At 34.4% G+C, this 24611-nt stretch overlaps 1 protein-coding gene across 3 annotated transcripts in view; it reads left to right on the top strand.

The window, feature by feature from the left end:
- Positions 1–24223, top strand: part of LOC130639332 (transient receptor potential cation channel subfamily M member 7-like) — a 61203-nt gene extending 36980 nt beyond the window's left edge. The window contains exons 14-33 of one of the 3 annotated variants that reach the window (XR_008982369.1): positions 3593–3718; positions 4064–4275; positions 5492–5723; positions 6814–6884; positions 8561–8675; positions 9343–9471; positions 10300–10557; positions 10635–10812; positions 11784–11916; positions 12183–12385; positions 12869–12986; positions 13190–13460; positions 19674–19859; positions 20168–20250; positions 20425–20523; positions 20697–20783; positions 20930–21020; positions 21855–22010; positions 22095–22206; positions 22456–22572. Coding sequence is in view for 2 of the 3 variants with exons in the window: in XM_057447067.1 (XP_057303050.1) it covers positions 3593–3718; positions 4064–4275; positions 5492–5723; positions 6814–6884; positions 8561–8675; positions 9343–9471; positions 10300–10557; positions 10635–10812; positions 11784–11916; positions 12183–12385; positions 12869–12986; positions 13190–13460; positions 19674–19859; positions 20168–20250; positions 20425–20523; positions 20697–20783; positions 20930–21020; positions 21855–22010; positions 22456–22572; positions 22686–22823 (3003 nt within the window). In the remaining variant the exon portion in view is untranslated. Of the gene's footprint in view, positions 1–3592; positions 3719–4063; positions 4276–5491; positions 5724–6813; positions 6885–8560; positions 8676–9342; positions 9472–10299; positions 10558–10634; positions 10813–11783; positions 11917–12182; positions 12386–12868; positions 12987–13189; positions 13461–19673; positions 19860–20167; positions 20251–20424; positions 20524–20696; positions 20784–20929; positions 21021–21854; positions 22011–22094; positions 22207–22455; positions 22573–22685 lie in introns of those variants that run through there. The other 2 variants (XM_057447067.1, XM_057447068.1) reach the window with 2 other exon arrangements.
- The last annotated feature ends 388 nt before the right edge of the window (positions 24224–24611 follow it).

The raw sequence follows: 24611 nt of genomic DNA, 5'->3' as shown, positions 1-24611 counted from the left end.
GAAAGTGTGAAGGACGTGAAATTATATCGGGGGAAGAGTGTGTTTCCCAGCATAGGTTGCTGGTTTGTGATATTATCTTGAAGAGTGTTAAAGAAGCCAAGGGAAAGTACAGGCCCCGTTGAAAAGTCTGGAAGCTGAAGGAAGAGATTGTAGCAAGACAATTTGGTGCAAAAGTTCAGCAGTTAGCCCACAATGGTCAATGTGATAGTGATAATGTTGAAAGTACTTGGACTACTTTGAAGAATTGTCTTCTAGAAGCTTCTGATGATACCTGTGGGTGGACGAAAGGACCAGCTAGACATAGACAGACCTGGTAGTGGAATAATGAGGTTGACCAGTGTATAAAGGAAAAGAGGAAACTTTGGAAAGAGTGGAAGTCATGTGGTAGTAAAAATATTTACTTAGAAGCTAAGCGTCGCGCTCGTACAGCAGTGTATAAGGCAAAATCAGAAGCAGAGAGAAACAGATTTGCAGATGCGTTAAGAAGGAAAAACCAGCGCAATGAGGTATTCAAGATAGCAAAGCAAATGAAGAAGACTAATCAAGATGTTGTAGGTGAGAAGTGTATACGTAATGATGAAGGTGTTTTGGCTAGCACAGAGGAGGAGAAAAGGGTAGCTTGGAAAAATCATTATCAGAGGTTGCTTAACACTGAGTTTGATTGGGACGAGGATAATTTTTCTGATGATGATGTTGTAGAAGGGCCAGCTATGCAGATCAAGACAGAATGGGTAGTGGAGGCTATTAGGAAATTGAAGATTGGCAAGGCTGCAGGAGTATCAGGTATTGTTGCCGAGATGGTAAAAGCATCTGGATATATTGGAGTTGTGCTTATTACAAGTCTTGCTAACCAGATTATAAAGGATGGTGCTATTCCGAGTGAGTGGCAGTCAAGTGTAATAGTGAATTGTTTCAAGGGCAAGGGTGATGCATTAGAAAGGGGTAACTATAGAGGTTTGAAGTTGGTTGATCAAGTAATGAAAGTTATTGAAAGAATGATTAATAAGTTACTTAGAGAAAGAATTGATATAGATAAGATGCAATTTGGTTTTGTTCCAGGGCGTGGCACTACAGATGCAATATTTTTACTCAGACAGCTTCAGGAAAAGTATTTAGGAAAGAGAAAGAATCTCTATTTTGCCTTTGTAGATTTAGAGAAAGCTTTTGATAGAGTGCCACATAAAGTTATTTGGTGGGCTATGAGAAAATTAGGTGTGGATGAGTGACTAGTTATGATGGTACAGTCTATGTACAGCAATGCTAGAAGTCGTGTCAGGATTAAAAATTCACTTAGTGATGAATTTAGTGTAAATGTTGGTGTACATCAGGGTTTTGTACTTAGTCCTTTGTTGTTTATCCTAGTCTTAGAAGTGCTGTCGATGGAGTTCAGAACAGGTTGTCCACGGGAGTTATTGTATGCAGATGATTTGGTTCTCATAGCAGAGTCGATGGAAGAATTAGTTGAAAAGTTTGAGAAGTGGAAGAAAGGACTAGAAGAGAAAGGGCTAAGGGTGAACACAGCAAAGTCTAAAGTCATGATTAGTACCATTGCAGCCAAGTGTGACATTGTAGTTGGAAAGTGGCCTTGTGGTGTTTGCAGGAAAGGGGTTGGTAGTAACTCAATTTTTTGTCAGACTTGCAAGCATTGGGTATATAAGAAGTGCAGTAGTATTAGTGGAAGGTTAAGAGCTGACATTCAGTTTGTATGCAAGCATTGCAAAGGTGAGATTATAGAGAATGAAGTATTTCCAGCTTTAATGATGTACAACAGTGGCTCGTTAGAGATAGTTGAGAACTTCTGTTACTTAGGTGATATGTTGGGCAGTGAAGGGGGTGTTGGAAGAAGTGTTACTTGCAGGATAGGTTCTGCTTGGGAAAAGTTCAGAGAGTTACTTCCTTTGTTGACTAGCAGAGCCCTGTCAATTGAGGTAAAAGGTAGGTTATATGAGGCCTGTGTTATGTTGTACAGTAGTGAGACATGGGCAGTGAAGCAGGAAGATCTTGACCGTTTAGAAAGGAATGATATGAGAATGGTTAGGTGGATGTGTAACGCCAGTCTGAGAGACAGAAAGAGTTCAGATGAGCTAAGAAGCAGGCTAAGTCTCCGTAGAATTAAAGATGTTATCCAGATAAGAAGATTGAATTGGCTGGGGCACTTGGAGAGAATGGAGGAGGATAATTGGGTAAGAAAGTGTAGAGACCTGATAGTTCCTGGGGCAAAGCCCAGAGGCAGACCGAGAAAGACTTGGCAGGAGGTTATAAGGACAGACTTGATACAGAGGAAGTTGAGTTTAGATCTAACACAGTCTAGATCAGATTGGAAGAGGGTCATTAATATACCCCGTCCAACCCATGCTAGCATGGAAAACGGATGTTAAGCCGAAAATGATGATGATGATGATGATGATGTTATCCGTTTTGTGACTGTCGGTGTTCTTACTGTCGGTTTTGGGAGTATTGGTGTTGTGAGTGTCGATGTTGTAAATGTCGATGTTGTAACTTTTTACCAACTAGATTTTACACCTTGCAAGCTGTTGTTTTGATTTTGTGTAAGATTTGTGTGAAGGGCTTAATGCAATTTGACATTTGACATTTTGTATAAGATTTCAAGAACTTTTTTTTTTGTATATGCACTACTGACGTCAGCAAAACATCTAAAGCAACCTATTTTTCATTGGCCTTTTGCCTAAGTGGATTTTTCCACGGGCCTTATCAACTTGATGATACTAATGTAAAAATGTATTTACAGTGCACCCTTGTTTTTTTATTTTTCCCTGTCTCTTCACTGGCTAGGCTAACTACAGCTAAATGGCGGCTTATCAGCTAGTATATATATAATAACTACATTAGTATACTCTGAACTAAAAATAACCCTTGACTTCGCACTTTGATAACCCCTCTCAGCAAAAACCTATTTTTCACTAAAAACATTTTTTTACAAAAACTCCTCTGTTAAAAAAATGACCTTTTTTCTCTCCAGTTTGTTAAAATGTTATCCTTTTTTGATGCATTTCCACCATATTTTGTCTCATTGGAAAAATCAGTCTTGGTATGGTTCGGATATTAGCTTCACAACAGCGTTTTTTTGTGTCATGTTTAGGCAAAATGGAGGGGAGTTATCAAAAAGATTACAATCCATTATAACAAAAAAATATGTTCAAGAAAAAGACATTTAAGGTTTCTTTAACCTGTAAATATGTGCTAAAATTCAAACATTGGTATGGGTAAAGTGAGAAACTGTTAAATAATTGATTACTTGTGCATAATTTCTTTCAAAACTCAAATGTTCTCTTAACTCCAGAATAAGAAAGGTCAAAAGAATATAAAATATAATTGTGTTTTCCTCATTTTTTTTTTCATGCACAGACATATGCAGAAAAATGCAGGTATTAATACAAGATATGGCAGATTTCTTAAGTTATAGTTATAGTTAGTTATAGTTATAGTCAGATATGACAGATTTCTTAAGTTATTTCAAGGTATCTTAAAGGTTATCTTAAGGTATCCTGTGTTAATGTTTTTACTTATTAGGTGACAAAATAAAGAATAAAGTAAGTACTTTATATGCAGGTGTAATGCTATCCGATTTTAGAGCCAGATCATGCAGAGAAGAGAAAGAAACACAAGGGGGTTAAAACTGAAATGTGTTCATGGTGGATTATTAAAGTTGATAGGAATGGATGTTGTGCCACATTATAAAAACGAATATACCTTTAAGGTAATGCTTGTTTTAACATTTTGAACTGGAAAAAGTTTGCAATTTTTGATTTTTTTTTAGTTTAAACTTTTAATTGTAGCATTTAAGGTAACATGTTTATTTGAGTATACCTTGAAAAAAACTAATTGTTTGTGAGGCCAAACGTAGAACTAAAGTTTTTAAATAAACTTAAAAAAAGATGGTATTGTGAAACTTATTTTTCACACTCATATTAGTTCATTCTGGATTTCTGGGCACTCTTGTCGCATGAAACAAATAGCAGTGAGGAATAGATAAAACACTAGTCAAACAGGACCTCATCTTGTTTTTATGTTGTAATAATTTTGTAAATATTTACTTTCACAGAAAACCTTTGCTCACCCGTTCAACGAATTATTTATCTGGGCTGTGTATCGCAATTTTCATGAACTGGCATTGTTATTATGGCGTCTAGATGACGAATCACTAGCAAAGGCACTGGTTGCGAGAAAGCTGTATATCCGACTAGCTGAAAAGTACAAAAAATATCATCATTTAGTGGAAGAAGCAGTTATTAATTCTTGGATCGCAAATGCTGAGTATTTTTTTTTTCTATCTATCTATATTATAATACCCGTATACATATGTCTGTCGCGCAAAATGGTAACCGCAGTAGCAAGACATACGAATTGTGGTTAAATAAAGGACGGGTGAACACGTGGATAGTTATGCTAAAAAAATAGGCCCGTAATTGACAGCCCTAAGCCAACCAGAATGCATAAAAACCTGTATTGTCCTTTTATAAAATCCAGACGGATAACAATATCTAATAACAAATTGATTTTCTCTGATTTATCTTTCATGCAGACCTCCCAGAAAAGAACTATACAATGGCATTATTTGATGGGGATTTTTGTTGTTTTTAGTGAAATAAAAATACATGTGGCAATTCATATAAACGTTGATTAGAATAAACTAAAAACTATATATCTGGAAAAAATAAAATTAATTATCAGCAAGTGTAGAAACAGATGCGAATTATTAGCAAGGTACTTTTCAAATCGATAAAAAAACTAGAATTAAAAAGTGGAACAATTGGTTGCCATGATTACCAATTGCAAAATAGAGGCAAACTACAACTTTTGCTGCTCAAATAGCTAAATAAATGGGTTTTTTATTATTAACCTCATGGGTCATATACGTAGATTAAGTGAAAAAAGTTTCCAATACAAAAGTCAGTGTTATGTATAAATTTTATGTGGTACTTATCCCTGCAAGGAAGGAGGAATTGGAGAGCATGAACACTAAAGTTTTTAAATTAAAAAAAGATGGTATTGTGAAACTTATTATTAAACTATAATACTCTCATGACTTCACTTTGCAGGGCACACTGGTAAGGAAACTTTCTGACTGCTTGTGCAACACTTTCTGACTGCTTGTGCAACACTTTCTGACTGCTTGTGCAACACCATTTGGAACTGAAATATTTTGTCTTGGGAGGCACGAAAGTTTTTCTAGTAATCACAAAGCATTTAACACTGAAAGTGATGGATTACACCACCTAAACCACGATTTACCATCAGCACTAACTGCCATTGTTTTCTCAGATGAATATTAATTTTTTTTGCTTCATGTTTGTCAACATATTAAACCACCTATCATGGGTATGCTTTATACTGAGAAATAAATATTTAAACTATGAACTTTTCTCTAGGTTTATTACCCCCTAGAAATAACATTTTAAGTTTAAGAAAATCAGTTTATCCTGCAATAATAATATTGATAAAGTTAGTTGATATCCAATTTTTCTTTCAGAGAGTTTGGTAAATTAGCAGTGGCGTTGCTTGAGGAATGTGCATTAAAAGATAAAGTTGCTACAGAAACTCTTTTGCAATATCAGTTAAAAAGATGGGGAAAACAAGACTGTATGAGCCTTGCAGCATCATCTCAACTAGAAGAATTTATTGCTCACTATGCATGTCAAGAAGTCTTGTCAAAAAGATGGAAGGGTTATTTGTCATTTCGTGGAAACAATGAAACAATGCAAGTAAGAATTAAAAAAATATTCCAAAGTAAGGAATATTAATTTAATCATTGGCAATCAAACAGTAGGATACTACTGTTTGTTTGCCAATGATGAAGTTATATTCCTTATTTTAACTATCCACTTTCACATGAAAACAACCATATTTATGCACATCAATTTTGTATTCAGATATGGTAAAAGAGAGAATCATTCACAGTTAACATATTGAAAATACTTTAAAAAAGACCCCATTTTTATTTTAAAATGGGGTAAAATTAGCCAAAGCATAAGAAATCACATTCGAAAAGACAACTAAACATTAGATGTGATAAATGAAAATCTCTACAAATATTTTTTTACTAGGTTTATTATGAATTTTAGGAAAGAAGGGGAAATAGGTTCTGAAATAATTGGCAATTAAGGCCTTGTAAAGTATCTGTGTCGTGCGATTTGCAAAAGTGCTCCTATTTTTTAATTAGAATTTCTCGTTTTCAATACCATTTAAGTTTTTGTAATTTTGAAATGCATTTAGATAATCTTTTGTCCCACAATTAGTTGCAAATTTCAATTATAAAGATCTTGTTGTTGAAATGCATTTATATATAGATTAAAAGCCCTCGTTTTTTTACAATATTGATCTTCAATATTTTCTTACTGCCGTATAAATTGACTCAACTGTTTTTTTGAATTCTTAACTGACGGTAAAGAAATAATTTATTATAAGCACTGAGTTTCAGGGATGTTATTTTTTATACAAGAAATTATCCTTGAAAGAGTGTGCTGCTGTAAACACTCCACTTCATATGGAGCACAGTATACTAATAGGTGCTCCACCTGAATGTGCAAAATGGCTTACCTGACTAATTTCTCAATCCATTGTTGCCCTCGAAAAATCTTTAAATTAATTAATTAATTTCAAATTTTTCATTTTTTTGCCCTGTAAATAAAATGTTGGGTCCACTGTGACAAATTGTACTTGTAATAAAGGCCAATTCAATACAGTTTGGCTGCACTAAGTAATTGGCCTAGTGCGCAATGCTGTGTTCCCCATGTTTTTTTAATTCGTACCTGATATTATAGAACCTAAACATGTTTTCGTGAACATTTCTAGGTGTGGTCAGGAATGATTTGTTTTCCTGCAGTATCTCATATTGTTAAATACCATCCATCAAGCAAAGAAAAGTATGTTTCTTATAATATCTTGTTTAAAAAATGCATTTTCTACAATCTCATATTAATACATAACGTCTGTGACCCATCCAGGTCAAATTCAGCTTTCTAAAGGGGATGTTTTTCCCTCCTTAAAGAATGTGCAAATTCAAAAAAATATGTCTAATGTCTTTATCGGTTTTTAACCTTTGCGTAATTACAAAGGTTTACGTCAATTATAATGTTATTATAATGTTAGTGAAGTCATTTCAGTGCACTTTTAGTTTCGAGGCTACCAAGTGGAAATAACTGGCATCATTTCCTATGTGAATAACTAGGGACCAGGACCAAAGAAGAATTTATCAGTATTTTACAGCAAATTACTATGACCCAATTTTGTTATTTTTATAATTCCAGTCTGAATTATTGTGAAATTAAATATATTAAGAAGTTGAGTATTTTTTAAATTTTTTACAGCTAAGTGAACAGTAATTAAGTAAACTATCAGAAGGTTGTACTTATTGAGAATTCCACCCATTTCTGCCTTTTTCTCGCGAACTCTGTTACATTCCAAGGCTAGCATTACTTTAATTTGTACAGACTGACATGGATTACTTCTAATAGACTGTTTGAATCCACTCCACACCAAAAGCTGTAGAATACGCAAAACATGCTGGACCATGTCACAGCCACAGTTGAGAATGAACTCCTCTGTAATAATAACCTTATTCTGTCAGTTCCAAAAAGTTCTGCACAGCTTTATTTCAAAACCTGCAGCGTAATTTAATTACTTCGTGCTAGCAGGTGAACAAGAAAGCACAAAATAGTGGTACATGGTCAAGCGAATTTCCACAGGCTAACATTTTTGTCTCTATAAAAATAATATCTGTCATTTGTATTGTAGCCTTATTTTGGACCAATCTCTGTAAGAGAAGTTCATTACTTTAAACAAAAATGCATAAGACCAATGCTAAAAATATGTATTTTTGGTAACATCCTATTGAAAAATCCATGGGTTAACAACTAGTTAAAAGGGTTTCCTGCATTAAAATGATATTAAGATGTTTTTTTGCAACATAGCCAAATAATTATTTGTAGCTATTTGTAGGTACTTGTTTCATGAAGTGCTGATTACTTTCATTATAAAAAAGGATCCATTTCCACCTTCAATGCTTTAAAATCGCTCCAACCTCCAAATGTCTAGTGATGTAGTAAGAAAATGTGGACTAATTTGGCAGAGGAAACCTTACTTTACATTCATGGTAATCTATACACACTAAAAATTATCAAACCATATATTATGCATTTATCTTTGTTTGGAATTGTGCGACTTTCTTGTTCTGAATAAGATGTTTAAACTTTTTCGAATTTGCAGAGTATCGCACTCAGACATGAAGTGCAAAGTAAAGCATGTTACACGCTTATTAAAGACTGTGACTGGATGTAAAGGATATGTTTATTTGGGCTTTTTTCATTATTATATTGGATTGCCCCAATTTTTTTTAAAATATACAGGTAATTGTGACACTTGCTAATATATATTTTGTATTACTTAATTTCTTTTGAAAGCATATTAAATCTAAATCAAAATTTCTCTGCACATACAATATTTCTTGACAGTTTTGTTTTGTTTATAGCGTGCAGAACACTAGACAGCAAGACTGGTCTGCAGTTTTCTTTTCTATGTAAAACAATTATTTTGCTTTTAGCCAATTTCACGACCAAATATCAATAACACAACAACAAGGCAAATCTCTGCGTGAAAAAATTAAAATGATTTCTGAATTTTATGCCGCACCTGTCACAAGCTTTTGGCTGAATTTTGTAAGTAATCCTGTTTGTGTCTATTAATCAAATTCTAATTTACTGATTTTTTGTCATTGTAAAGTTTAACTTTATGGACTGCATTTTGAGCAAACTCATCATAAAGGTTGTTACTTACAATAGTGTCTTCCGTAAAAAGAATTCACCTTTAGATTCCTACATTGAAAGTTTTGTGATAATGTGAAAAGCGGTCTAAGTGGGGAAAAACATAACATTAGGTGGAGATGTTGTAGTGGTAGTGCATCCGGTTGTAATTATAAGGTTTCAGGTTTGAGTCCCTACTCTGGCACTAATGTTGTGCTGTGAGCCCATTTAGAGTTATCTACTGACCGCAAACCTCTGTGGTAGGCACGCAAGTTAAAGAAATTATGCATGTATCTATGGCGGTAATGTAACATAGTTACAGTCGAAGGGAAGGGACTCCACATTTAAGGATGGATGGAGGCCCTAAGGACCTTAAACTAGCTGTTACTTACTTACTTACTAATTGCTTTTTTTACTATATGAATCTGAGACAAATGCTTTTTTGTTCAACACTTGTAAAGGTTTTGAAATGAACTTAGTTAAGAGTATAAGGTAAGCTTTATTTCAACTTACAACTACTCAAACAGTGTGGAAAGATCATGATTGAAAGCTTATGTTTAACAACGGCTGATGTTTTTTTTAGATTTTTTATTTGATTTTTTTGTTGCTATTTTGCAACTTTGTAACAAAGAAATTGCCAGATCGCCCATCTACTGTGGAATGGATTGTGCTAGTGTTTTTGATATCACTTGGAACTGAAGAAATTCGCCAGGTAGTGCTTTTGCTTTGATTGCACAATGTTGGACTACTTATTGAAGACAGAGTGGCTAATTTCAAAGTTCTAAATAGTTATGAACGTACTTTCTATATGACGCACTCGCGTCCACTTGTCATTTCTTCACAGCAGATTTATAAGCTTATTTAGTTGGAATCTTGGTTAATTTTCGTCAAAGTCAGCATGGCTCCTTTTTCTAAAATTTTCTAAAGCTTATACAGGCTATATTTTTTTTTGTTTTTTTTTTATAACTACTCGTGCAAGTTAGATTGTGTGGCCGAGAACATTTTAAATGTTCTTAGCCTGGACTTAAACGTTTAGCTGTAGAGATTAAACTTGTTCTTTGTGTATTTTTAAAAAAACCCAATGTGTAGGTGTAAAATTTGCAATAAGATTGAATATCTAACAAACTGAAGCTCTTATTTTAACAATTTTTTCGTATATAGAGACATTAAAATGCAATTCTCTAATAAATGTTGATTTAAATGTCAAAAAAATTAGATAGTTGTGTTTCTTTAAATCCACATTGTATGGTTTATTATTAAAGTTAGGTAAAAAGCATTGTAAGGGAGATTTTATATTACATTCATGGACATAACCCCACTCACTTCAGGCTTCCTTGCCTACATCTGGTCTAATATGACAACCTTCTGTGTAAAGCTGAGTTTTGGGATCCTGTAACGCATGCAAAAAACGCCATTTCAACCATTGCATAGTGATCTTTGGAGAGTGTAACCTGGCTACATGTTTAAGTAAAAGGGTCATTAGACTTGTTATCTTAATATAATTGGTAAATATATATATGTACTTTTTATCTATTTCAAGGTGTGTCATGTTCCTCATTGTGTACATTCTTGGCATAAAGTGAAGGTATGGTGGTCAATGCATTGGAACAAGTCTGACATAGTAGGAGTCTCCGTGTTCTTTTTGGCATTTGCTCTTCGTTTGACCACTTCTTCAGGATTGAAAAAGATAGCGCACATTGTTTACGCATTGGACATTATGATTTGGATTGTACGCTTGTTGGATATTTGCGCCATCAGTAAAACATTAGGTCCATATGTTGTAATGGTGCAAAGAATGGTAAGATATTCTTATTTTTTTTGTATTTACTATAAAAAATTCTCTTTACTAAAGAGTTAACTTTGCTTCTTTTTCAGACAGTGGATGTTATTTACTTCTTAATAATACTCTCGGTATTTTTACTATCTTATGGAGTTGCTCGATATGCCATTTTACTCCCTCAAGATGATTTTTCATGGAGTTCAATACGACATATGATCACAATTCCATACTTTGAAATGTATGGTGAAGTGTTTTTTGAGGCTGCCGCAAAACGTAAGTATATACAGAAAAACTTACCTTCCTGTTCGCCTTTGTAGGACAGCTTCCTCTTTATCTTTAACCCAGTCACAATTGATTCCCTGTTGGATTTTAGTACAAATACTATTGTGTAGGGTATCTTCCTCAACACAGCAAACGGTTAATTTTTAAGGCACTAAATAAAAAGTTACGTTTATATGACAGTCAAATTTATAACACGAATGTTACTTTAAAGGTATTATTTATTTTCCAACAAGCAACTTAATGCATCTGGCTAAAGGTGGATTTCTAATGTCGACACTTTTAGTTACTGTGCAAAAACTATTCTGACTCAGGGAAATGGAATTACACTGCTCAAGACAGCCAATGATGCAAGATTTGGACTGTGGCTGTTATACAAGATTGTCTATACGATAGCCTTTCCAAAACGGCAACTTTTTTATTGTCCCTTTGGTCACTGTCATGAAAGGTTTTACTTAACTTTAAATGCATGCTAAATACCCGTTAGGATAGAATAAAGTAGCACTGGTAAAGTAGAAAAAATCTGAGCAGTGGAATAGAGAAAAAATGCATCAGTTAAGCAGTGTAACCTTTTAGGTGCACCCCTGATGACAGTGAAAGATATTAACCCTTTGACACTAAAAGTCTTTCTACAAGATTTTCTAAAAACTTCTACGATTTTTTGCTAACAATCTCTTGATCATGATTTCTGGTCACTTATCACTTCAGCATTGACACAGCCGGAGAGAAAATTTATCAGTCTTAACACGAGCCTTCATTTTGATTTTTGATGAATGAAAATGAGGAATGTTTACAAATATTTATTTTCTTATGCAAATCCTTTTTTTACATTGTACTTTACTTTGATTCAATCTTGGTGGTTACTTGACGCATGGAAAATGCATTTGCGTAATTTAATTTCAGTGTATCTGAAACGAAAGCCATCAATTGTGTTCAAAAATAACTAAAGTTTTGTTTTTATTTAGAAAATGAAACAGTGTTTGGTACACGCCACGGAGCACACAGTTTTTACGCACAACCAATCGTGCTCTTCATCTTGGGTGTTTATTTAATCTTAACAAACATTTTGCTGATTAATCTCTTGATTGCAATATTCAAGTATGTATACTCCTTTTCCTGCCACAATTAAGATAACTAAAAAAATAAAATCTCTCTAACATTATTTTTTTTAAGAACTTATCAACTCAAATAAGGATACCCTGTTGACAATAGCTTTTCAGTCTTCCAAAATAATGCTTCCAAAAAAAAGTTTTTCACTGCTTTAACAATTTCATTTTAACCACAAAAACAATTTGCAATTGGTGTTACATTTTTGTAGCTGTGTTTTTTTCTATCTTTGTTTTTTTTGTTTTTATTTATAATAGCAACACCTATAATACTGTTCAAATAAACTCTGAACGCATTTGGAGATTCCAGCGTTACTATCTTGTTGACGAATATCATCGAAGGCCTGCTATCCCTATTCCATTTATCATAATCAGTCACTTTATATTGCTCGTAAAATGGTTGCTATCAAAATGTAAGAAAACAAAGAATATTCCCAACGAAAATGAAGAAGAAGATGAAAGTAAGTATATATTTTTAAGTCATATTTCACACTAAAATTGTGTAGTGACAATATCATTGGCCTCAAAATAAGGTGTGATAGTGATTGATAATGATGAGAGAGAGTAGTCTTCTTATACATTGGTGAAAGTTTTCTTGTCCCTCATGTCGGTCAGCAAAAACATTTTGTTGGTTAGCATATAGGTCATACCTAAGCTTTTTTTTCAAAATTTTATTGCAAACCAAGGTTCAATTGTAGGGACATCACCCATTGCCAAATTGTCACATTTTTTAGAGTAATTGATTCATCTTTTGGAAGATTGATGAAGTTTACATGTTTGAATATCAGAAAATTTTGCTATTACATCAAATTCTTGCAGCATAATCTAATTTGAAAATCTTTGCACAAGCACTTTAACAACGAAGTAGCATTTTAACATAATTTTAACATCATTTTCCACTTTGAGCTATTCTAAAGGTTATTATTCTGCATTTTTTTATTCAGGCTCAGAATTTTATGAGTTGTTGAGACTTGAACAAGATGCCATGTCTTGCTTTTTGGAAAAGAGGGAAAAGCAATTTCATGAAAACCCGGAGAAGAAACTCGACTACATACAAGCAAGGTGAATGAAACTTTAAGATATCAAGTTTTTAAAAACATCAACATAGTTGCACGATATAACGAAACAGTGAAATCATTAAGGAAAGTATTTCTAATTGTTTAGCTTTATTTAAAACTTTAACTTCTCAAAAGTGTCCTCAAAATGTTTCAGAATGCGTTCTAAAAGATTTTTAACTGTCAAGTTTATTTTTGAAACATATTTAGAGGTGATCAGCTAGAAGAACTTCTGAAAAACACAAAAGAAGAACTCGCAGCAATAAAAAAAAAGCTATTTAAAAGCACAACACAGGTTGATATGCGTTTGGTTCGTATGGAAAACACACTTGTCGCTACAAAAAAGGCTGCAACACGATTGCCTTCGAAAAATAAAAGCAAAAGTTCAAACGCTATGCTAACTAAACGGATGCAAAAGCAGTTACATTTGCTTGATATGAAAACACATGAAGAATTAAATCAAGAAAATGTTGATGGACCAGTGAGTACATATTGTAGTTTTGTTTGTGTACAGTTCTAGCTGTTATACCTTCAGGGTACTTTTTTTTCAGGTCAAAAAATTGTTTTTTGCAGGAATTTATTTTTTAAAAAAAAGAAGCTCGGTTTTTCTTTAACATTATCTCTAGCAAAAAGGATATTTTGTCTATAAATTGTTTTAGTATTTAGAACATCCCAGTCTATGATAAATTCGCGCTAATTATGTCTAGCATTACTACTGGAAACACCTAAAAACACCATAATAAAAGTAAAAATAGGGAAAACTGCTAAAAACATTTTTTTAATCTGTTATATTGTCTAGGTTCGTTTGTGTATTAATTAGATTATAAAAGAGCGACCGTTGCCAGTGATAGAAAAGGGGACTATTGGCACTCCACTAAAGTCACTAAATATTCCTGCTTGGTTAACGTAATTCTGTCCAGTGGTTGGCAAGTTGATTTCTTTGCTGTAGAAGCAGGGGCAAGAGGTTATTGCGCGAGAACAACCACGGCGTGTCTGAAAAGGCTGGGTTTTTCCAACAAAATGGCATATTCCACCGCAAAAAACCTTGGTAAAATCAGTATGACAGCTTCTTTCTGTGTATGGTCTCAAGACTCCTTAATTAAGGCACCCGGAACGAGAAAGACTCTTCCACCCAAGTCTGTTGCATCTCGTCAAAGTAATCCAGCTCCAGCAAAAGAAATGCCCAAGGGTCGTTTATCAGGTCCACAGTCTCTCTAAAAATCAACCATAACAAAACTAGTGCCAAAACAGTTTTTATAAATGCAGGTTTTGTCAACAAAGGCAATACGTGCTATGCCAATGTTATTTTGCAAGCACTAAGTACTATTCCATCCCTATGGTCCAAGTGTGCTTCGGAATCCAATTATGAGGGCGATTGCTCTTAACATGATCATGTTAAACCGTTCTTTGACCCCCGTTGATCCTTCAAACTTTCTTAAGGCCCTAGAACGTAAGATACACTCTTCTGGAAATACAACTTTCGAATACAATTCTCAGCAAGATGTGGTAGAGATGTTACTTCTTGTCTTTGATGAATTGAAAGGGTTCTCGGTAATTGCGTCTCATAAAATCTCGACAGCAGTATCGGTGTCAGTTAGCTGTAACACCTGTCTCTGTTCTTCAGTTACTGTTGAAAATCAGGACATCCTAACACTGTCACCGTCTTCCAGCGTACAATTGTCAGCTAGTATGTTTTTAGCTTCTGAAAATCTGGAGAATGAAAATAAATGGTTTTGCCCACAATGTTCCCTGCACCAAGAGAGCACTAGGTAAACAAGGATTACGAGGAGTAGCGAAATTTTAACCTTGCACCTGAAAAGGTTTGCAAGAGATGGAGAACATCTGGTTAAGGACAATAAATTTGTTGAAAATTCTAGTGACTCGGACACATCTTTTATCCAAAAGTATGCTTTGGTAGCTGTGATAAATCACTCTGGAACATTGAATGCAGGCCACTATTGGGCCCATATCAAAGATCGGACCACAAACTTTTGGTACCTCTGCAATGATAAGGCGATAAGCAAAGTTGATCCAAGAACGCTCAACAGCACTACATCATATGTTTTCTTTATACCCGCTGCTAGTTTTTTTTTCCCCTTTATAAAATGGGGGGAGGAAAATGTAAATCCGAGCGGTTTTGTATTACCCCAGCTGGTTCATACAAGCCAGTTTACCGTTAATACCCAGAGGGTAAAGAGTTCAGCTCACTCTTCTCTGGTAACTTATAAGAAGCTTAGCAAGGGGTTTGCTTTTAGCTTGTCTTTGGGTGTAACGACCCCACTTTTCACCCCAGTTCAGTAAGGTGCCCAAGCTTACTAACTTGGTCTTCAGGCTTGACAACCCTGCTGTCCTTAGTCAAAATATCGACAGGCTGGTCCTGTCGTGACAACGTCCTGTGTAAGGGTGAGTGTTGAGGCCCTGTAACACATGTGGAAAGCTACAGCCAGAGTCACAAGTTCTGGCGCACAGGAGGGTCTTATTTAATTCTTTTCTATATTAATATACTTTTGACATATACATTTTTCTATTTGTGTTTGATCTGTAACCAGTCCGTTTATGTTGTTAGCTCTGTCTTGTCTCGTATTGTTTGTGATAGAAGGATTGTTTTTTCTCTTTACGATTTTCTTAAAGAATAGTTTTAGGTCCAAGTTGGACAGTACTCATGCTTGTAAGAAGCAAGAAAGTGTATTCAGCACCTTCTGGGAGCCCAGTTTTGACAACCACCGTCCCTGTAGACAAGATACGTCAGTGCAGCTTGCTGTATTGTAAACCTTTTTCATCTACCAGAAAATAAAATCTATCACTTTAATTAAGCAAGTAGCTCTCAGACTGCAGAAAATTAATTTGTGTGGTAATTAACATTGATTTCATCATTAGCCAAGACCAAGCATCATACGCAAGATGTAGCACTATAGAATGATGTCTCTCCATCATTTTGGTTTGTTATTCTTGTTTCTATAAAATCATTTTTCTCACACAAAGTCATACGTTTAACATATATATAAAAGACGATCAAAAAATTCTATTAGTTAAACTGTGGTGGCGTCCCAGGTCCAGGCAAGTCGCTCAACGTTGCTTAATTTTTTAACCTAAATTTAAGCCTCAACCCTTAGTTACCTGGTTTTGTTTTGTGCGCGGACGGTACACAAGAAAGCAGATGCAACTATGCGAACACACGGGGGCGGTAGAATAAAATACTGTACATCGGTCGCTCTAGTACAGTATGATTATGACGTTTCATAGCTTAAATACAAACAGAAAAAATACAAAGATACAAAAGGATAAGCACAACATAAATAAATACAAATATAGCCTGTGTCGATAGACATACTATTACACGTACAAAATAAAACATGAAACACTAACTATTGCGTCGTTTACTGCGCTTGCTTCCTTTTTGCTGCTTGAAGAAACTCTTTACGTTAAGATTTCAATCACGAACTACGATATTTTTGATTCTCACTTTTACCACACGCTTGTCCTATTCGTACGGAGATTAGAAGCAATGTGAAAAGTGCGCGAAAAAACTATAAAAACCCAATTAAAATTAATGTGACGTGACGGGTCTCCATCTCCGAGACGGATCTTCATCGTTTATGTTCAAAACAGGTTTCTTATAAAAACATGTTTACTTTGTCTATTTCGTCCAGTGGATACGATAATTAGAACTTTGTACAGTGGAATCCCTCTAAAGCGGACACCATTGGTGCAAAAAAAAGTGTCCGCTTTAGAGGGATGTCCGCTTTATAGGAAGTTGACCAAAAAATTAGTTTTAGACCTAATTTTGACCAAAAAAGCTTTTTTTGTAGTACTGGCGGGTATCATGGGGTGACTTGCAACACTAGGGTAGACGGCAACATCAATAGATTTAGCTTATCGAGCAAAGAACCCAAGTTGGCTGTGTAAAGTAAGTTTAGCAGCTCAAATTTGTCGGTGTTGCAACCAACCTTTAAGTGTTGCTAAGGTTATAAACTAAGAAACCAAGTTATATTACGAAGATATATTTCATTTATCTTATAGGTCTTTCAATACACGTTTTTCTCCCTATTTGAAATAATCTTTGATTGAGGATTGTTTTCTATTTTGAAGCTGAAGTTCCTCAATCTTTTTCGTAATGGTTGACAACATTTCTTGGCATGTATCATCAAAAATAGTAGATCGCTTAATTTTATCAAGCATAGTGATTAGCTCGGTGAAACCAAGCATTTCTTCTTCAACCACGTCTTCACTCTCATCATCATCCTCGGAAATCTCTTCGACCTGACATGCCATCTCTGGATTTTCAATTGCGTTAATGCTAGCTTCTCGGATTTGATGTCGCCAATTTATTTCTAATTCGTTAATTCTTGGCTCCGAAGCTGGAACATCGGCGTCAAAATCGATGTATTCTGCAGCAGACATATCTTCAGTTAATTCCTTCACCAGAGCTTCAAATTCCAAGTCATCTTCTTGATCTTCCATCAATTCACTTTCTCCTTGAACTACGCCACATTTCTCGAAACAATTTTTGATGGTCAAGTTGGTTACTTCTTTCCACGCATCTTGAACCCATTGAATAGCCATAAGTATGTCTACGCTCTTGATAATTTCAGTTGCAGATTTATTCTCCTGGATCCTTGCAAGCACGTATTTGACCAGTCTTTTTCTGTACTTCACCTTGAAGTTTTGGATGATCCCCGGATCGAGTGGTTGAAGCCTTGAAGTTGTGTTCTTCGGTAAGAAAATGATTTTGATTTGTGAAAACTGGCCTATCATTGACTCCGGATGACAGGTGGCGTTGTCCAGAAAAAGAATAACTTTTCTGTCCTCAAATAAAAGTTTTCTGTTAAAACGTGCCAGTACAGTTTCCATTACTTGAGATGTCATCCAAGATTTAGGATTTGAAAAGTAGTGAACGTTAGCTGGACGCGATGGATCTTTCAATTTTTTAAAACAACGCGGGACTTTACTCTTCCAGATAACAACAGGCTGGTCGATCTTTTCAGCTGCATTTACAAAAAAAGCGACAGTTAATCTAAGCTTTGACTTTTTCCCACCTTTTGCTTGTTTTCCTTTTTCCACTAACCCTTTGGCCGGTAGAGCTTTAAAAAAACAGCCAGACTCGTCCATGTTCCAAATATTTTCTAGTGAATAACCTTCAACCAATTCTTTGATCCTCTCCATCCAGGAAGTAACCGTTTCTGTAGAAACGTCACCAGCTTCACCAACAATACGACGTTCTTTGACGGAATATGTTGTTTTCCAACGATCCAACCAACCGTCAGAGGCGGAGAAATTATCAAAATCGCTGTTCTGAAGTTTTTCCTTAATTTCCAACGCCTCCTCTTTAAGCATTACACCATTAGGGTAGATGTTAGAAGCGCAACATCTTTTGTACCATTCGAATAAGATCTCATTTATCTTGTGATACTTGCCATGGCGGTTACGTTTTTTTGTTTTCTCACGAAAAATTTCATGTTGTTCACGAATTTTCTTTTCGTCTCTTAAAATATTTGCTGCGGCTGTCTTTCCAATCTTGTAAATGTCTGCTAGTTTTCTACATCCAAGTTCTGGATTTTTTTTGGCGAAATCCAAAAACTTGATCTTATCATCTAATGATAAAGTTTTCTTCGCTAGTTTACCAGCAAGCTGCTGCTTCGACATTGCCATGTTGAATGTGCATTAGAAATTCAAAATTCGAAATTCTTTCCAGTTTAAAATTTTACGCTGCAATGTCTTCACGATTCGAATGCTATTTTAAAGTTAAAGAAGCTGAAGAGAACACAGATATGTCGAACGTTCAACTAAATGAGATGCTTCTCAAAAACATTGACCAACAGATTGAGATTATCCTTATAAAACAGAAAGAATATCGCTTCGACTCGTTTATCCGTGGATACCATGCTTACATGGACATATGGAGCCCAAAAGTCGGAGAAGAGAATTTTTGTTTAAAAGCGGAAGAAGATAACGAACATGACAAGTTTGCTGTAGCTGTTACAGATGACGATAAAGTAGTTGGGCACGTCCCTAAAAACCTTAGCAAACTATTCAACAAATTCATGTCGCTTCCTAACTGTACCATCGGATGTAAAGTGACTGGGAAGCGAGTGAACCGTGGTGCTGGCTACGGACTAGAAATTCCTGCCCAGTACCAATTAATTGGTGTTGAAAAGGCAGTTGAGTGGGCCGAGAAAAATATAAGGAAAGTGTTGGACTCGGTAAATAACAAAACTCAAAGATGTACTAAGTAAAATGGTTTAAATTTTAAGAAAAAGTGACATTTCATCTCGTTATTTTTCCATTGTCCGCCTTATAGGGAGTGTTTATAAGGGAAACTGTCATTTGGTGCAAAGATTTTTGTCCGCTTTATAGAGTGTCCGCTTTATAATCGTCCGCTTTATAGAGATTTTTTTATGAGAGTTTGACCTAAATTCTGCCGGTGCAAAAATTTTTGTCCGCTTTAGAGGGCTGTCCGCTTTATAGGGTGTCCGCTTTAGGGGGATTCCACTGTATTATAAAAAAACATTCAAAAATGATAAGGTATTGTTTTGCAAGTTTTTGCCAATTTCTGTAGTTTAGAGGTTAAAAGTGAAATTTGAACGGAAAATTCATTTAGTGTACGGTTAATAATTGTTATAACATGCTAACATGATATTATAACATGCTGACACGATTCTTTGCAGTACTTAATAGTATTATACCTTAATTTTAGAATTCACCTCGATCGCCGTCTATATCTGAAGAAGAACCTTCTTTCAATATTTCTGCACGACCATCTTTACCCACTTTGAAGCAAGAAGAAAGTATTGAGAAGTGTCATATACTGTCAAGATGTCTTCGTTATCCTTCCTCTGAAATTGAACGATTTACCTTTCCTGATCAATTCGTCAGTTGGAAGGTAACTCTGCTGTTTTCACCATTCTAATAATCAAAATACGATTTACAAACGCTTAAAACTGACTGGCAATTTAATAGTGTATTATTGCGGTTGTCTACATAATATGCAGGCTGTCAGGTTGTGTGTCGCTTTTGTTGTTTCCTCTCCACACGTGTCTACTTCTGTTTTATCCTTGTGGAAAGCCAAAATTAAGTTGCTTCATCTCCTATTTTGTGCAGAGATTATCATTAAGAAGTGTGAATAGACTTTTAAAAGTTGTGTTTATCACTCCTTTTTTCGCTAGATGCTATATTTTCATAACGTTTTAGGTACCATTTCCTAGTTATAAGCCACGATCATATGTTGCACCTAATGTTTTGCCTGGTTTAGCATGGGTTGACAAAGAATTTGAGTATGTGTTTTTTCTACTAACTTAAGAATGTCAAAGTGACTCTTGGTAACGTAATTGTGTAAGGGGGGGGGGAGGGGTCTTCAAGTGTATATACTGTAATAGAGAGGATCGAAAATAGCTGGAAGTGCACACTGAGTGGAAACACTTTTTTATTTTGTCTTTATTTTTAAAAAGCGTAAACAATCCACCCAAGTTCAACGAGATTGATGGTGAAGTTGACCGTACAAGTTTTGAAGGAGTGTATAGCATCGACGAAGAAACTGGCTTGCCTTTGTAAGAATCTAATTTTAATCTGTAGAAGTTTTCTATTATTGTGTATGTACATTTTGGTGTGAGCTAAAAAAGCGGTATCCTGCATCCAATACTTCGCTTAAATAGCTGACCAAATGGTAAAGTTGTTTGTTAAATAGATCTCTGTAGTATGTACCTTGAATTTCAAACTGTAGAAATCCTGCAGGAAGAACAGGTCTGATTGGACGCGGCTTATATAGACGATATGGTCCAAATCACATTACAGAAGCAATTTTCACCAGGTATTTCCAATGATAGAAATATATTTTTATATAGCCTTGAAAGTTTATTGCGGAAGATGCTACATAAAGCATCATCTGTACAAATACTCGTTGCGAATATCTAAATAAACTTGCGAAATTATTGTTCTGGTGTTGTGTTTATTTAGATTTAAAGATCAACTGGAACAGCAAAAATCAAAGCCGGAAATGGAAGTTCTGGTTATTGAAAAAAATACAGGAGAATGTTATCTCCCTTCGGTAAAATTTCTTATCCATGAGTTGTTTGGTGGATCTGTCTTTGTCTTCAATAATTTTTTCGACCCTACTTATTTACCCTTACCCTCTACTTTATTCTACCACACCTTACGTAAATTGACTCTACTGTTAACTAACTTTCTTTTCTTAATTTTCTCTTCATCTTCCCAGCCCCTTTACTACTTATTTTTATCTCATTTATCCCTTTCATCATCTATATTCTTTAATGATTCACGACTGTTTAAACTCCTTACTTTCTTTCTCCTATGACACTTCCTTTACATTTTTAAACCCTATTTTCACTGTCTGTTCACTCTAGTTCTCTTCGCTGAATCCCACAATATAAGAGCCTGGCGGACTTTGAAAATGTTAAGGAACTTGAAATGAGATAATATAACCTTAAAAACCTTGAATATTCATTACATGAGAAACAAATGCAAATCCTAAAATACAATCATTGCCAAAAATATGTTGGTCTAGCTATGACACAATGAGTTATGTGACTTGTTGTATTTTCGGCCTTTTTATGTTTGGGTCTTACTTATATTTGCCGTGTGTGTAGTTTGTGATCTTCTTGTGTATTTTTGTTTGAGAATTTTGAAATATTGCAAAATTTATAACTAGAAACCGTAAAAAACGGCCAAAATGAATAGAAAAAACTTTATTAACTCTTTTAGTACTATTATATCTTTTCTTCTTTTTTCACTTTTCCATTACATAACCTTTTTCCCTCTTTGAAAAGGGTACTTATACTGTAGTTATTTTTTAACTTCTCTACTTTTTCAAACTTTTACTTGTTGACTTCACTTTCTCAGGCTGTTTTTTTATTCATTTTAGGATGAAGTTAAACAAAGCACCAAAGTTAAAGATCGACTTCCACGCATACTTCTGCAGTTGTTTAACTCAAAAACATTAAAAGAACATGGAGTTAATCGATTCAGTTATTTAGGTACCATGGCAGCCCTTGATGCTGTGATTAGAAATCGAACAGAGGTTTGTGTGAAAGAATCAGCTTGTTTATCATCTACCTGCATGTAAGCAGCAAGGAAGTTTGCCTGCACAAGGCCTTATTTTTAGATAGGGTCGACTTCACTTCTTACGTTATTCACACAAGATTGTACAGAGTAGGACAGAAAAAGAGCTTATCTGCAAGAAAGAAATGTCTAGTTTCTACTAAAGGCTGTTCGAGGTGACCAAGCTAGACATTTTGGGTACCTTGATTCAGAAATATTTGTCGAAACCTTTGTGCTCTTCAAAAAATTCATGTTTTATTCTCTTTTATGCTCAATTCATTTTCATATATAGGTCCACTAACAAATTGAGAAAAGGAAGATTGTGTGCTAGTATGAGGGTATTACTTAAAGGAGCCAAACTAGTAACTGCTTAATCTATCTGGTCAAGTTTAAAGTGTTGGCACTTTTTTTTATTTTTTCCTTAGGTATTTCGTGGTTATTTAGATGATAAGAGAAACACTGACAATGCTTGGGTAGAAACAGCGGTGTATAACTATATTAGCGATTATAGCGGCCACATGTTGACTGCTTTCTTTATCCCGGTATGTCTTTTTTATTTCCATTTTTGATGTTTTGACGAGCAGAATTGTGTTTTTCTGTCATTACTTCTGCTTTTTCTTCCGAGTTTCGGTATAATAAATGTATTTGGTTTTAGGAGGAAAGAGCGAATAAATTACGTTTAAAATGGGTGGATTTAAACGAGAATACTCCGCTTATGGACGACCGAATTTGGTATTTGGAATTTGTTGCGAAAAAGCATGGTGCATATTTCAGTGAAAACGATGATGATTGATGATTAATATTCCGCCTTCTTCAACGATCAGGTGGTAGCAGAATCACTCCACCACCCTGTGGGTACATCTGCACCTACCTTACTGATACTAATTTTCGTGAGTCAAAAAATGACATTAGTCGGTTATAAGTTTTTGCGATTGGTTATTTGTAGAAAATTTCGCAGATATTAATTTTCGCGAATAACGTAAATATGTGCTCAAATCCTGTTAAAAAAGTTTTCTTAATTTAATATTCATACATTTTTTTTAATGATCCTTCGTTATAATTAATTCTACGTGTGAATGAAATTGCCCTATTTTCTCTCTGCGATAAAGCAATTCTTAAATTATGGGAATTTTAATTTTTTTGTCAAGAGTATTAATTTCCGTGAATGAAATTTAAGAAATATAATGCGTGTAGATAATTTTCACAAATTTGGCCATATCGCGTTAAACTTCGCAGACTAACTTTTGTACGTATGGTAATTTTGATTTAGGTACCACAATGATTGTGTTTTCAAAGAAATTTTTATATTAATTTTATCTAAAAGTCACCTTCTAGATTGTACTTTGAAACAGTACTAAATTTTTTTTGCCTCATACCTACATATCACATTTCATTCATCTTTTTGGCGACTTTATTTTGAATCTACACGGCTTATAAACCGGGCTCTTAATTTTTTAGCTGTAATTTTGAAAACGATTGTTTTTGTACTTTTATAGCTGGAACTTGTGATGTTTTTCGGCGAGTCCGGTTAACACTCTACATTATATTTAGATCAGATTTTCCAATTTTATAACTCTGCTTTTGATAATTATTATTTTCATCAATTTTGTATGATTTATAATTTTTTTAAATAATTTTAGGTAATTTTTTTGTAACATTACTTTTTTACTATATATATGTTTTTATGGGTGTTGGAATTATTATAGACTATATATACTGACAGAAATAACTGCACGTATTATTTTACACACCAATATTTTATAGTTTATTAGCTTATTTGCAGGTAAAAATATTTTTTTGTATTTAATTTTATTTAAATATAAATTACGTAGTTTCTAGATTTTTGGCTAATTTTCAGTAGCACTTTAACATTACCGTTCATGTATGTTAAAATCACTAAAATTCTTCCACAAGCAAAGTATACGATTAAAGAAGCTTACAAAATAAAAACGAGACAAGACTTAGTCAACAATATTTGAAAACGGTTGTGCCTACTTTCTCAAATAAAATAAAACTAGTAGCTCCTTTTTAATTGAGGATCACAGAAGGATAACTTCAAATTGTATAAGCGAACACTTTTGGTCTGAAATTTAATATGTTATTTTTTTCCACTACGATATTTTTGTTCTCGAATTTATAGCCGTAGCATATAATTTTGATAATGATTAAATATAAACAGTAATTTCTTAAACCTGGTCTGTTTTAATTTGTGCTGTGATTACAAAGGTTTCCAAGATCTGTACACCGAGGACTTTTATTACAGTGCAACATCAAAATCGGTATATTTTATGACCTGACTGCATCTGATCTGAAAGATGAACTTTCTTTACAATAAAAAAAAATCAAAGCTTTGTTATGTTTTTCTTTCAGTCAACATAAAAAAAAAATTTGATTTTGATTTTGATATCTTTCAAATTCAAGATCGTTTGATTTTAATCTTTGGTATTTATGTTGATTAAGACAAAAAAAAGTCAGTAACCATGGCATAAAAATCTTTGTCTTTTTTATGGTATTATTTTAATAAAGGCTACTTAGAATTGAAAAGATGGACTCTATTCAGGGTCATGTTGAAATGACCCGT

The sequence above is a fragment of the Hydractinia symbiolongicarpus genome, chromosome 1 (genome assembly GCF_029227915.1).
Source record: "Hydractinia symbiolongicarpus strain clone_291-10 chromosome 1, HSymV2.1, whole genome shotgun sequence".
NCBI classification, from domain to species: Eukaryota; Metazoa; Cnidaria; class Hydrozoa; order Anthoathecata; family Hydractiniidae; genus Hydractinia; species Hydractinia symbiolongicarpus.
The sequence above is the reverse complement of the archived record's forward strand: the minus strand, read 5'-3'. Positions and strand labels throughout refer to the sequence as shown.